This window comes from Leptonychotes weddellii, chromosome X (genome assembly GCF_054177405.1).
Source record: "Leptonychotes weddellii isolate Sample4059 chromosome X, ASM5417740v2, whole genome shotgun sequence".
NCBI classification, from domain to species: domain Eukaryota; kingdom Metazoa; phylum Chordata; class Mammalia; order Carnivora; family Phocidae; genus Leptonychotes; species Leptonychotes weddellii.
The window spans coordinates 69,599,708-69,612,692 of NC_138385.1; the positions used below are offsets into that span (position 1 = coordinate 69,599,708).

A 12,985-nucleotide genomic window follows, 5' to 3' on the forward strand; every position below is an offset into this window, starting at 1 on the left:
CTCTGACCCCCAGCCTGCACCTCAGATCGTTTGAAATTCTTCCACTGGTCTTGCAGATGGATGAAGCCTGTCCTCTCTGGATTCCTCCTCACTGTTATCTTTCTCCCCACTCCCCTCCTCCTCCTCTAAAGGTAGGATACCTGAGGTCTTGAATCCACCAGATTTCAGAAATGGAAAGGAGTAGACACCTCTGCTAGGGCTCTGATGTGCAAGAGCTTCTAATCACTCCCTTAGAAATAGCTTTAAACACCAGGGACAGGGGCGCCTGGGTGACTCAGTTGTTAGGCATCTGCCTTCGGCTCAGGTCATGATCCCAGGGTCCTGGGATCGAGCCCCGCATCGGGCTCCCTGCTCGGCGGGAAGCCTGCTTCTCCCTCTCCCACTCCCCCTGCTTGTGTTCCCTCTCTCGCTGTCAAATAAATAAATAAAATCTTTAAAAAAATAAATAAACACCAGGGACAGTTTTGCGTTGCTCCTTTTTTTCTGGTGAGTAATTCCTAGAAGAGGAGGGGGAACCCAATGGGATCTCAGTTGCAAATCAGTTACATATTGTTACCGCCCTTGTATAGATAAAGAAACTGAGGCTCAGAGGTGGGGCATCTTGCCCAGGTTCTAGAGCCGATCTGCTTGAGTCTTTGCCTCTTCCACTGCCACTGGCCAGGACTTGGTTTGCACTGAGAACTAGGCAGAACCAAATTTTAAAATGGAGAGAGGGGTCCTGCCCATCAGGATCCTGGTGTGTGAGTTGTGTGCATGGGAGAGTAAGTCTGACCATTGAGTATTCTCTTGATCTAATATTGTGCCGATTGGACCTTAAAAAAAAATAACTAAGCAAATAACTGAACGAATAACTCCTGCAAATTCACCATGTTTAACCTCACACCAAACTTTTCCCCCACCTCAGGGCCTTCGCACAAGCTGCTCCTTCTGCCTGGAATGCCCTCCCCCCAAAGATTTACTGGTTGACTCCTCTCTCTTTAGGTTCTGCACGACTGTCACAGCGTCCTGGTGGCCTTCCCTGGATGTTCCATCTGAAGGCCATTCCCCCTCAGCATATCACAGCCCTTGTCACCATCTGTAACTATCTTTCATTTCTATTTGATTCCTGGTTTCATATCTGTCTCCTCCACTAGAATGTTGGCGTCACTAGGTTTTCTTCCCACGGCTTTAGCTCCAGCCCCGAGAGTAGTGCCCAGCAACAAATGTTTGTGGGAAGAAAGAAGGGCAGAGGGGCGCCTGGGTGGCTCAGTCGTTAAGCGTCTGCCTTCGGCTCAGGTCATGATCCCAGGGTCCTGGGATTGAGCCCCACATCGGGCTCCCTGCTCCGCGGGAAGCCTGCTTCTCCCTCTCCCACTCCCCCTGCTTGTGTTCCCTCTCTCGCTGTGTCTCTCTCTGTCAAATAAATAAATAAAATCTTTGAAAAAAAAATAAAGGGCAGAAGGGAACAAAGAAATAAATGAGGGAACAAATGAGTGAATAAATAAATGAATGAAATGGGATAGATGAATAAAAGAGACTTTGGGGCTACAGGACCCCAAATTTCCATATTTGGAATATAAACCAACTGAGATTTAGAGAAACAAAAAGATAGTTATTTTATTTTGGTCTCAAAATCCTTATGTGAGGAGAACCGAGAAATTCTGTATAAAAAGGGGCCCTGGCTCCTGCTAGGGTGAATGTTGGGGACCAGCTTTGGAAGGGTCGGTGGGGAAGAAACGGGGCCTGAGGGCCCTGGAGGCCGGGAGCAGAGGGCAGCGAGCTGCGGCTGCCAGGGGAGGGGGCTCAGAACAGGTGGCAAGGGTGACTCAGTCGTCCCACTCATCGTCCTCATCCTCTTCGCCGGCCTGGTCCTCCCCTTCGTCTGGAGGGAGAGAGAAAGTGGGATTCAGGATGGGCAGAAGGGTTCAAAGGCCAGGGGTGGGGTGAAGTTCCTGGGGTCTGAGAGGTCAAGACTCAGGGTTCTGGGGGGCTGAGGTCCCCTGGGGGCCCGTGCAGTTGAATGAAGAAGGGGCCCCTCAGAGGAGGGAGAGTGATGGTGTGGGCTGGAGTTGGAATGGAAGTTAATATCACTGTCAAAAATGTGGTGTCACACAAGGGTTAATGCTGGGTTTCTTTCTTAATGGGGCGAATTTAAGTATTACAGCGAAGGTGGAGTACATTACAATATTACTATTTCATAGCAGGCTAATGTTAATACTGTTGACCCATAATGGGTTATTGATGATCGCACTGTCAAAAGATGAGGCTTGTTAAAATATTGTCGTGTAATGGATTCTTACTAATCTTGTGGACCTACCCTGGGATTAATGTTAATGTTATCAGCAAAGATAGAGTGAATTCTATTATTGTTCCATGATGACAGTGTTAACACTGTCAAAAAGGAGATTGACACGAGAGTCATGACGGAGTGACTGTTACTATTGGTGGTAGCCGGTGGGGGTGTCTTCACTGGGAAGCGGGCTGGCCGTCCTGGCACAGGGCGGGCTCTCACCTGAGGAGTGGATGGCTCTGCTTCTCTTCTGCATCACGTGCATCAAGGCTCCCACCAGCCCTTCTGAGCTCTGAGGGGGAGGCTGCAGCGCTGAGCTCTCTGGGGCCCCGGGCGTCTGCAGCAAGCGGGGTCCAGCACAGAGGGTTCAAGGCCCGCGACAGGAGCACTCCTCCCTGCCCCTTCCTCATCATTTCCCCTCCCATACACTCCATTCCCCTTCAGGGTTCCCAACCTACCTCTCCCCACCGGCCTCCCAGCCCTGTCACTGAAACCCAAAAGCCTGGGGCCTCTGCGAGTTTCAGCCCTGGGCCCCAAGATCCTGACTTGCCCAGCACCCCCGAGTCCCAGAGCCCCCCCCACCAATCCTCCATCTCGCCCGTCTTCACCTTGTTCAGCTGAATTCCCTGCCGGATTTGATCCAAAAGTGCCCCCCGACCTCCACCAGGGGCCGGGCCCCCCACAGGCCCCAGAGCAGGAGGTGGGGGAGGGACTGGCCCATCCCCAGAGCTGGGTGGTGGGGGTGGGGGTGGTGGTGGTGGAGGCATGGGGGGCCCTCCAGCTCCAGGGGGCGGAGGGAGCAGTGGTCCAGAACGTCCAGTGGCTGGAGGGGGTGGTGGTGGAGGGCCCCCTCGGCCTGGGGGTGGGGGTGCCCGGGGAGTTGGTGGGGGTGGAGCACCTCCCAAAGGTACAGGGGGCAGTGGACCAGAGCGACCCTTGTTGCTCCCGATTGTAGGGGGCCGGGGGGCCTGGTTTCCTCCTCTGGATGGCGGCGGGGGTGGTGGAAGTGGCTCTGGCGGGGGGGGGGGGAATAACACAGAGCTATTGTTACAGTTCTCTTCAGAGCCTTGATTTTGCTCATTTGTAACATGGGCACCCCAACTAACCAACTCCTGATTCAAGCAGTGCAAGGGTACCCATGAGGACTGACAGACTGCAGTGTATCTCTTAGGAACCAGCTCCTAGGGCTGGAAAAGAAGGGGGGTGCTCACCCTGGCGCCTCATCTCCTGCCGCACAGCCTCCAGCCCGCCCTGGTCCTCAATGAAATCGTAGATAAGTTTGGAGGTCTCGGCATCCGTGAGCTGGGCCTCACTGATTCCTGCCCTGGAGAATAGACTCCGCAGGTCCGGGTCCAGGTTGTTTACCTGCCCAGGAGGAAAAAGGCGGCAAGGGCAGCGGTGGGGGAATAAGGTGGATAGGGGAGGGGCACGGATTATCATTGGGTCCACCCCAGAGGGGGATCTGAGTGTAGAAAGGGTGGGGTCTGGGGGTAGGTCTGAGCCAGTGGACCACGGAAGGGTAGGCAGGTAGTTAAGTGGGTCAAGGGGTCTTTGGAATTACTCACGTCAAATCCATTCTGGGGGTCCCACCCCACGTGGCTGACATGTCTGGGGGAGGTGAGGAGATCCCAGTGAAGCCCCACTGCCCTTCCTTCCCTCCCTTCCTAGTGAAGCCCTCTTGCCCTCCCCTGCCCAGAGGGACTCTGAGGGGCCAGAATTACTGGATGAGACCTAAGTGAATGAATGAGTGACTGAATGAGAGCAGTAGTTATGGAATTAGAAGGGGTCCATGGTTTGTACTGCCCATCTGTCCAAACATCCCTTTTTCTACCATCCGTACACCCATCCATTTGTCCACCTAGCCATTTGCATTCACCTGTCAGACCACCCATCTATTGTATATTTGTCTTTCTACTCATCTGCCCACATACATCTATTTACCTGCTTCTCTGCCAACCTGTCTTCACACATGCTTGTCCATCTACCCATCCATCTACCCATGTGCCCACCTTTCAATCCATCCACTCTTTTGTCTACCTATTCAACCACACACTTCTATTTATCCATTGAACTGTCCGTTCATCCACGCATCTGGCCACCTATCCATCCCCATCCACCTTCTCTGTGAACCAACCAGATATCCATCCATCTGTCCAGACACTCATCCACTCACCCATCCATCTACCCTCCCACTTCCCATTTACCCATTCACCCATCCATCCAACCACCTATCCACTCATTCCCCGACCAACCCATTCATTCATTCATTCATTCATTCATTCATCCAGCCATTCATCTACCCACCCACCAGCCCACCCAGGGTGGGACTAAGGGGAAGCAAGTGAGGTGCCTAGGGCGCAAAAGTTAAGGAGGCCCTCCCTCTCAGAGTCATGAACTGCAGTTGCATGACCCTTAGAATAACTGCCTCTGTAAATTTTGCAACATTAGTGCCTCACTTGCCTCTCCTTAGTCCTGGCCTTGCACCCAGCCACCTACTCACTCATCTACCTACCCACCCACCCATCCATCTTCCATCCTTCCATCCACCCAGCTCTCTTCCTGCCCATCTTTTCATCTGCCCACCCCCCCAACAGGGATCTGTGGGACTAGTGGGGAAAGGTTCTCACTTGAATCCACTTGGTGCACCAATATCAGCCTTGCTGATCTTCTTCTTCCCTGAGCGTTTCTTATCAGCTGGGCCAGGCCCAGGTGCTGGGAGCCCACGGTATCGTGAACTCGTGATGTCGGGGTTCTGGATGTCCACTGTTACTAGCCCCAGGGACAGTTGGCCAGATGCTGGGCCTGTGGGGAGAATAGGGTGATTGAGCCACTGACCTACTTACCTACCAACCAAAGCATAGGGGCAAGAGATAGGGCGAGTGTTGGGGGAATCTGTGTGTGTGTGTTTGATGGTCATGGAGGGTGTAGGTGAGGGGTCCAATTAGGGTTTATGGAGAAGTGGATGGGTGGGTTCCACAAACCATTCGTACCTTCACCAATTCATTTATTTATTCATCCACTCATGCTTTTCACTTAATTATTGATTCATTCATTCATGGCTCAGTAACCAATTAATTTGTTAAATCATTCATTCCGTCAGTCAGTCAATCATTGCTTTCTTCACTGATTGAAATGCTATGTCACTTATTCATTTACTTGCTGTTCAATTCATTCCCTCATTCATTAACTGAGTCAATCACCCATCCATCCATTCATCCATATATCCACATCCTCATTCACCTATATATCTGTACACCCACCTATACATCTATATATCTACATTTTCATCTTCCCATCAATTCATCCTCCACTCAGCCATCTATCCACCCACCCATCCACCCACCCATTTGCCCACTTATCTCTGCACTCCCCAACTACTCGTCCATCCACCCACTCCTCACCCATCTATCCATCTACTCCCCCACCCACCTGTCCACCCAGAGACACAGGGAAGAATCAGCACTCACCCCCTTGGTCTCCGCCTGGGTGTGGGGGCAGGGGTGGGATACCTCCTCTTCTCTCTGGAAAGATGGAATGGGTAGAGAGCTATTACAACCCTGCCATAGATTCCTGGGCTAGCCCCTTAGTACCCTCCTTGAACTTGAAGACTCACCTTCATTGGCTGGTGCTGGTGGTGGGAGTAGCTGGCGTCTATCTGTGGAGAGACAGGTGGACTGGGAACCAGAACCATAGGAGGGGCTTCTCCAGCTCCCCACTCTTGCACACACTTCTGCCCAACCTCCTTTCCTCCCCGAAGGCCTCCTCACCTCCACTTTGCCTCTGATTCCTTTTTTGGATCTTCTCCTGCACCAGGGCCCGGAAGGCCTGGGCCTCGCCCTCATCTGCAAAGTTCAGCCCTGCTTGGCAGGCCTGCACACATCTTGGGCTCAATAGCCTTCCAGGCGCCCCCCCACACACACCTTTCCCATCTCCTCCCCACACCCCACCTGAGGACCAGGGGTTGAGGGGTCACTCACATCTCCAGCAAAAGTGTGGAAGAAGGGGGTGGGAGTGGAATAGACCAACTGTGAGTACAGCTCCTGTTCCCAGAGCAGCCGGCCAGCCTGGAGAGGTGAGGAGGGGACACATTAGCAGGGAGGCATGTCCTGGGTGGCAGGCCTCTGTTATCTGGGCAAGGAGAACGGTGTCCTAATTTGGGGCCCCAGGATCAGATTGGAGACTTCCAGCTTATCATCAGAGTTAGGGGTCTAGATGTCAGGTGTGGAGGGTTGGGGTACCATATGGGAGTTAGACATTGCAGTTAGAGATTTGGATTTGGGATTCAGGGCCCCAGATGTGGGACTTGGGGGCTTGAATATGAGGGTTTAGGACTCCAGTCCTAGGAAACTGAGCCCATTCATAGACTCCATCTTACATCCTTCCTTTATGGGGGGCCTTCATCTGGGCAGGTAGGGCTCCAGTACTGGGAGTTGGAGTTGAGATTTGAGGTTCAGACACACAGACTTGGAAGTTTTGGGGGTGGGGGATTCAGTCAAGGTATATGCAATTTGATGTTTGTGAGGCAAAGCTATGGCTTAGGAGCTAGGCAAACATTTAGGGTCCAGGAGTTTTGACGGGGGGATTTCTGGAACCCAAAAGTTTGAGTTTAGAACAGATTTGAGGTTCAGGTAAAAATACAGTGCTCATTTTTTTTTTTTTTTTTTTGAGTTCATGAAACGGATTAGATTTAGGAGCTATACTAATAGTTGGGGGGTTATAAATCTTGACATGGGGATTCTGGGGTCAGTCATCAAAGACAAAGAAAGCCAAACCAGAGTTTGACCCTCCCACTTCCCATTTACCCATTCACCCATTCATCCATCTAGAGATGAAGTCTTTGGTTCTGGGGCTCAGGGGTTCACTGCTCTGTCCAAGGCCTTGGGGCTTTAGACACAGATCTGGGTTTGTGGGTTGAAAACTGGTTTGCACGTCCAGCGGGGGGATGGGGGTCACCTGAAGGCCATAAAGACGGATGAAGTAGGACTTCTGGGGGTTATCCTTCACGAAGCACACAGCCCCACAGTGCTCCTTGGTCCAGTGCTCAGCTCCAGGAGGTAATGCCAGGTACAGCTGAACAACGGCGGTGGCCAGTGTCTGGGAGGGAAGAGAAGGGCTCAGGGGAATCTGGTTAGCCAGAGGGTCTAGTTCTTCCTTGTCTGCGGCTGTCCTGGCTCCAAAGGAAGAGCCGAAGCCAGAGGGAAAGTAGACAGACATCGCAATCAAGATCTTCCTGGGATTGGTGAATGGGGGTAAGTGGGTTTTAGGAGAGGAGATGATGGAGAAGGGAAGGAAGAGGGGAGGAGGGGAAGAAAGAGGAGGAAAGGAGAACGATGAGGATGATGAGGAGGCAGAAGAGGAGGAGAGGAAGAGGAGGAAAGGGAGGGAGACAGGGAGGGCCAGGAGATCCCCAGCTCACCCAGCATTTCCGACCCAGCATCTCGAAGAGTCGCTGGTTCTCGTGGTCCTGGAGGAGTGTGGAGGGTATGTTCTGCTGAACCCCTGGTCCTCCGCGACCCCCAGACCTGCCTCCCACAGGGCCCCCACTCATGGTGCCTCCTGCCCTTGTCCTCTCCGGTCAGGCTCTGGGTGCAGGGTAAGAAGAGGAACTTCCGCAGTGCACAGGGGAACAGGAAGTACAAAAAACCACAAGGGAAACAAGTCCTCCAGGGGCCCCTGGGTGGGCCCGGCCTCCTCCTCCCTCCCTCAGACAGGCTTGGACCCTCCTCCCTCAGAATGGGGCCCTCCTCCATTTGGCTGGTTAAGACCCATCTTCGGGGCCAGCTCATGTCTTCCTCCCTCTTTCTTACTCCCTGAGGCCCATTTCCCTCGAACTGGCTCAGATCCTCCTCCCTCTGATTGGCTGGGAGCAAGAGCTAGGCCACTGCTGCACTTCTGCTGGAGGACGCTATGGTGGAGGGCAGTCCGGGGGCTGAGCGGCCTCCTTCCTCCCCAAAGCATCCAGCTGCTCTGGGCCTGAGGCCCAAGGCCCCTCGTGCGGAAGGGTTACCGTGTTAAAACTTTTCCTCTAATAACATTGAGTGCCTGGGATCCCCCCGCCGCTCGTGAGACCCCCAACAATGCACGGACCCCCAGCTCCCTTCCCCATCCCTTCCCCCTGCCTCCCCGCAGTTCCCAAATCACTTTCTGCTTCTCATCCCTTCACAGCATATGACTGCCTAGGCAACGTCTAGTTTAATCCCCCATTTTGTTTAATCCCCCGTTGCTTTTGAACCTTTAAAAGTCTGGATTCTTGAGGCGCCTGGGTGGCTCAGTCTGTTAAGCAGCTGCCTTCAGCTAAGGTCATGGTCCCAGGGTCCTGGCGCCGTGTCGTCGGGCTCCGTGCTCAGCAGGGAGCCTGCTTCTCCCTCTCCCCGATTGTGCTCTCTCTCTCTCTCTCTCTCTGTGTCAAATAAATAAATACAATCTTAAAAAATAAAATAAAAGTCTGGATTCTTCAGAGTCTTGCTTTTTCTCCCCCACACAATGCACTACGTTTACCCAATGTTGATGTAAGCCACCGAATGTATGTGCCCCGCGGTGTTCTGACCTCTGTAAATATTGACCCATTTAAATCCTCCTAACAGCCTACGGGACATACACCCTTACTGGGTCCATTTGCTCGTGGGAAGTGAGGGAACGGAGGCACGCTGATTTTCCCGGTAGCTCCCAGCCAGCAAGTGGCAGGGCCCGGATCCCACGCCAGGCCGGCTGGGTCCAGAGTGCACACTTTCCATCACTGTGCTCCGTGCCTGCTCTCTGGTAAGATCTGTATCTGCCTCTAACCGTGGCTGCTCCTGTTCACTGCTGAACAGTAGTCCAGTTGTTGGTGTGATTTGTTTAGCTGTATTCTCCTGCTAACGGATGTTAGGCCGTTCTGGCTTTGGCTGTTAGGAGCTACACTGCTGTGTTTGCTCCCTTGCACATCTCCCGGTCCACTCGGGCACGCATACACTCGGGACAGGAATCAGGGGGGACTTGTAGGGTTTGCCTATCTCTGACTGGACCAGATTATGCCAGGCTCTTCTCCCAAGTGGATGCTAGCTCAGTCCTCACGCCTCCCTGGGCCTCGGTTTACCGTTTGGGGACATGAAGCTCTTGGCCACATACAGCACAACTCACAACTCAGCTTCTGGAACCCACAACCCACCAGGCAATTTCGTACCTCTGGGCCTGGAACGCCTTCCAGCCTGTTCGTGGGGCAAGGCCCTGCATTGTTCCTTAAAAAGCCATTGCAGGGACACCTGGGTGGCTCAGTCAGTTGAGCGTCTGCCTTCGGCTCAGGTCAGGATCCCAGCGTCCTGGGATCGAACCCCATATCGGGCTCCTTGCTCAGCGGGGAGCCTGCTTCTCCCTCTGCCTGCTGCTTCCCCTGCTTGTGCTCTCTCTCTCTGACAAATAAATAAAAATTTAAAAAAAAAAAAAAAAGCCATTGCTGGGGCACCTGGGTGGCTCAGTCGTTAAGCGTCTGCCTTCAGCTCAGGTCACGATCCCAGGGTCCTGGGATCGAGCCCCGCATCGGGCTCCCTGCTCAGCGGGAAGCCTGCTTCTCCCTCTCCCACTCCCCCTGCTTGTGTTCCCTCTCTCGCTGTCTCTCTCTCAAATAAATAAATAAAATCTTTAAAAAAAAAAAAGCCATTGCATTCATTCATTTTAACACTGCTCAGTGTGCTCCTGCCGGGTGCCAAGCCTATCTCCAGGATCTGGCACAAACTAGACGCTCAATAAACGTTTACTGAAGGAATCAATGAGGGATTAGTGTCTAATTTGATTTAGTGTTTTCTGAACTTTTTCTAAGTGCCTTACATTTATTAACTCGTTTCACCTTCACAGATGACCCCATGAGGTAAACGCTACTCTTATCCCCATTTTACTGATAGGGAAGTCGAGGCCCAGGGAAGTAAGCTAACTTGCCCAAGATCACCCGGCTCGTGAATGGTGGAGCGGAGGCCAAATATGTGAGAAGTGATTCCTAATCTGTCAAGTGTCACATGGGGGCAGAGACAAAATTCTTCCGCTCTTTCTCTGCCTTTTGTTCTCCACCTTCCTCTTCCTTCTTTCTCTGCCCCTAGATCTGTCTCCCTTAAGTCTATACCAGGGGGCCTTAAGCCTCTGCTACATTTGCATTAACATTTAAAACTTCTGGGCGCCTGGGTGGCTTAGCTGGTTGAGCGACTGCCTTCAGCTCAGGTCATGATGCCGGAGTCCTGGAACGAGTCCCGCATCAGGCTCCCTGCTCAGCGGGGAGTCTGCTTCTCCCTCTGATCCTCTCCCCACTCACGCTCTCTCTCACTCTCTCTCTCTCTCTCAAATAAATAAAGAAAATCTTTAAAAAAATAAAATAACATTTAAAAGTTATATATTTCTGGGGTGCCTCAGTGGTTGAGCGTCCGACTCTTGGTTTTGGCTCAGGTGGTGATCTCAGGGTCATGGGACCGAGCTCCGTGTAGGGCTCCGTGCTCAGTTCGAGGTCTGCTGAAGTTTCTCTCTCCCTCTGCTTCTCTCTCTCTCTCTCTCAAATAAATAAATAAATCTTTAAAAAAAATTTTAAGATTTTTATTTCTTTATTTATATGACAGAGAGAGAGCACAAGCAGGAGGAGTGGCAGAGGGAGAAGCAGACTCCCCGCGGAGCAGGGAGCCCGATGCGGGGCTCCATCCCAGGACCCTGGGATCCTGACCTGAGCCGAAGACAGACGCTTAACCGACTGAGCCACCCAGGTGCCCACAAATAAATCTTCTTTTAAAAAGTTATATATTTCCTGTTCTTCTAAGTAGCAGACAGGTTTAAAATGTATACTCTTCTCTAACTAAAAAACCTAGAGTTTTGTTAATTTAGTCCCTAACAGAATGAGTTTCCCCACCCTGGAATATAGTGATTTGGTAATCATTTTTCAGATTATCCAAATTATTGAATTACTTTGTTGACCTGCATAAGGAGTTGGGAGCTGGCTTATTTCACCTTTATGTATCCCCATCGGTTCTTGCTTTTCTGCACTGGATGACAGTCTTTGGTGACGTGATGCCCTCAAAGGTAATTTGCTCTCCAGGGCCTTCAAATAGATTTAAGAAGAAGAACAAGAACCTTAATTTAGCTTTTATGGTTCTCAGCAGGAGGGTAGGTCGAATATGAGTCAGCCCAACACAGCTGGGAGCAGCAGTTCGAGCTTACTTCTTAGTAAGCCAGTGAATACCCAGAAAGCCCCAAGAACCAGGATATATCCAGTAACTTAGACCATCCTGATGTCCCTCCGCCACCTCCTCCTGCCACAGTCCCCCCACCCCCCGCCCCGGGGTCACCAGATGGAGAACCATTTCCTGTTTATATCCTGTGCTTATTTTGCTTTATTCTGAGAGGATATTGCCTACAAGATCCTGCCTGCCACACCTCAGGCCCTGAGTAGGGAATAAGAAAGACACCGTCAGTGATAAGACATGGGGTTATCTTCCCCACTTTGGTCCTACCGCACGACTGAGTCCACAGAAGAGACTAGGCACACGTAGGGTCGGGTCCTACCGCTGTCCTCTAGGACCAAACTGAGGCCAAGATGGCAACATTTTCTTTGCCACGCCAGCCTTCTCCTCCCCTTAGCCCCCCTGCCGCCCATGGTCCTCTGGACCCCGACTGAGGGGTGCTCCCTAGGGACAGGTGGAAGGAAGCAGCAGTGCCCAACCCTCTGACCCAATCCTTTGACCATCCTGGAATGACATTCAGGTACATGACAAGTCTCGGTGGTGTGGGGCTGTCCCCCAGCATCCTAGGCCCCTGCCCATTCAATGCCGGAGCACCCCCGTCATTGTGACAACCGAACTTGGCCAACCAGGAATTTCTAAAACACACCCCCCAGGCCAGGAAGGAACGTGACCCTTGTCTGTCTTGTTCATCGCCGTATGCCCACCACCCTGGCACAAGGCACAAGACCCTGCATGCTGTTCAATCAGTATTTGTGGAATAATCATCCTATAGTCCAGCTATCTGTGCTGTGATTTACTGCCCTCTCTTCATCCCCCGCTGCCCGGGGAAAGGGGGAAGAAAAGAACTCAGTGCAGGCGCCAGCCTCTCTCACAGAGGTGTCTAAACCGTTCATGGATGCTACGGGCAAATGGGTGCTTTCTTAGGGGTGCTCGGGAGGGGGGCTGATTTCTAGTTCTGGTGGGGGTGGAGTGAGGATGGGGGCACACAGAAAAGCAGAGACACCTGGAAAGATAAGAATGGCTCAGTGGTGGGGCACCCGGCCGGCTCAGTCGGTCAAGCATGTGACTCTTGATCTCAGAGTCATGAGTTCAAGCCCCACGTTGGGCAGAGAGCTTACTTTAATAAAAAAGGAAAAAAAATGGCTCAGTGGTTAGAACCACAAATTCTGGAGCCCTACAGCCTGGCTCTGGCTGTGCCACTTATGAGCTGGTTTTTTTTTTTTTCTTTAAATATTTTATTTATTTATTTGAGAGCAAGAGTGTGTGTATACAAGTGGGGTGGGGGCAGAGGGAGAGGGAGAAGCAGACTCCCCACTGAGCAGGGAGCGGGATGCGGGATCATTCTTGTTCCCAGGGGCCCAATCCTAGGACCCCGGGATCATGACCTGAGCAGAAGGCAGACGCTTAACCAACTTGAGCCACCCAGGCGCCCCCACTTAGGGCTGTTTAAAGTCTGGGAGCCTCTCAGTGCCTCCCTTTTCTCATCCATAAAGTGAAGATAATAGCAGTTAAGGTTGCTGGGAAG

General features: G+C 52.2%; 1 protein-coding gene and 1 long non-coding RNA gene across 2 annotated transcripts in view; both read right to left on the reverse strand.

Annotated features, from left to right (window-relative positions):
• Positions 1–1,570: 1,570 nt before the first annotated feature.
• WAS (WASP actin nucleation promoting factor) lies at positions 1,571–7,920 on the reverse strand. The gene is made up of 12 exons (XM_006738367.3): positions 7,686–7,920; positions 7,223–7,363; positions 6,247–6,333; positions 6,037–6,139; positions 5,883–5,924; positions 5,737–5,790; positions 4,897–5,071; positions 3,835–3,877; positions 3,481–3,634; positions 2,878–3,281; positions 2,492–2,606; positions 1,571–1,861 (listed from the first exon to the last, which is right to left on the reverse strand). The coding sequence occupies exons 1-12, from the start codon at positions 7,815–7,817 to the stop codon at positions 1,806–1,808; spliced, it is 1,506 nt and encodes a 501-aa protein (XP_006738430.1). The 5' UTR covers positions 7,818–7,920; the 3' UTR covers positions 1,571–1,805.
• A 775-nt stretch (positions 7,921–8,695) lies between these two features.
• Positions 8,696–12,985, reverse strand: part of LOC115942696 (uncharacterized) — a 5,170-nt gene continuing 880 nt past the window's right edge. Inside the window, exons 2-3 of the long non-coding RNA XR_004077292.2 lie at positions 11,228–11,318; positions 8,696–9,657 (exon numbers count right to left, since the gene is read on the reverse strand). This is a non-coding gene — a long non-coding RNA (uncharacterized LOC115942696). The remainder of the gene's footprint in view (positions 9,658–11,227; positions 11,319–12,985) is intronic.

What these genes read in the sequence shown, in the direction of transcription:
- WAS (XM_006738367.3), bottom strand. Translation starts at nt 7,817, where the DNA reads ATGAGTGGGGGCCCTGTGGGAGGCAGGTCTGGGGGTCGCGGAGGACCA. An exon ending in GAATCAGAGGCAAAGTGGAG is followed by an intron (nt 5,925 to 6,036) that starts GTGAGGAGGCCT and finishes GTCTCTCCACAG; the next exon opens with ATAGACGCCAGCTACTCCCA. An exon ending in GCAGGAGATGAGGCGCCAGG is followed by an intron (nt 3,282 to 3,480) that starts GTGAGCACCCCC and finishes CCCCCCCGCCAG; the next exon opens with AGCCACTTCCACCACCCCCG.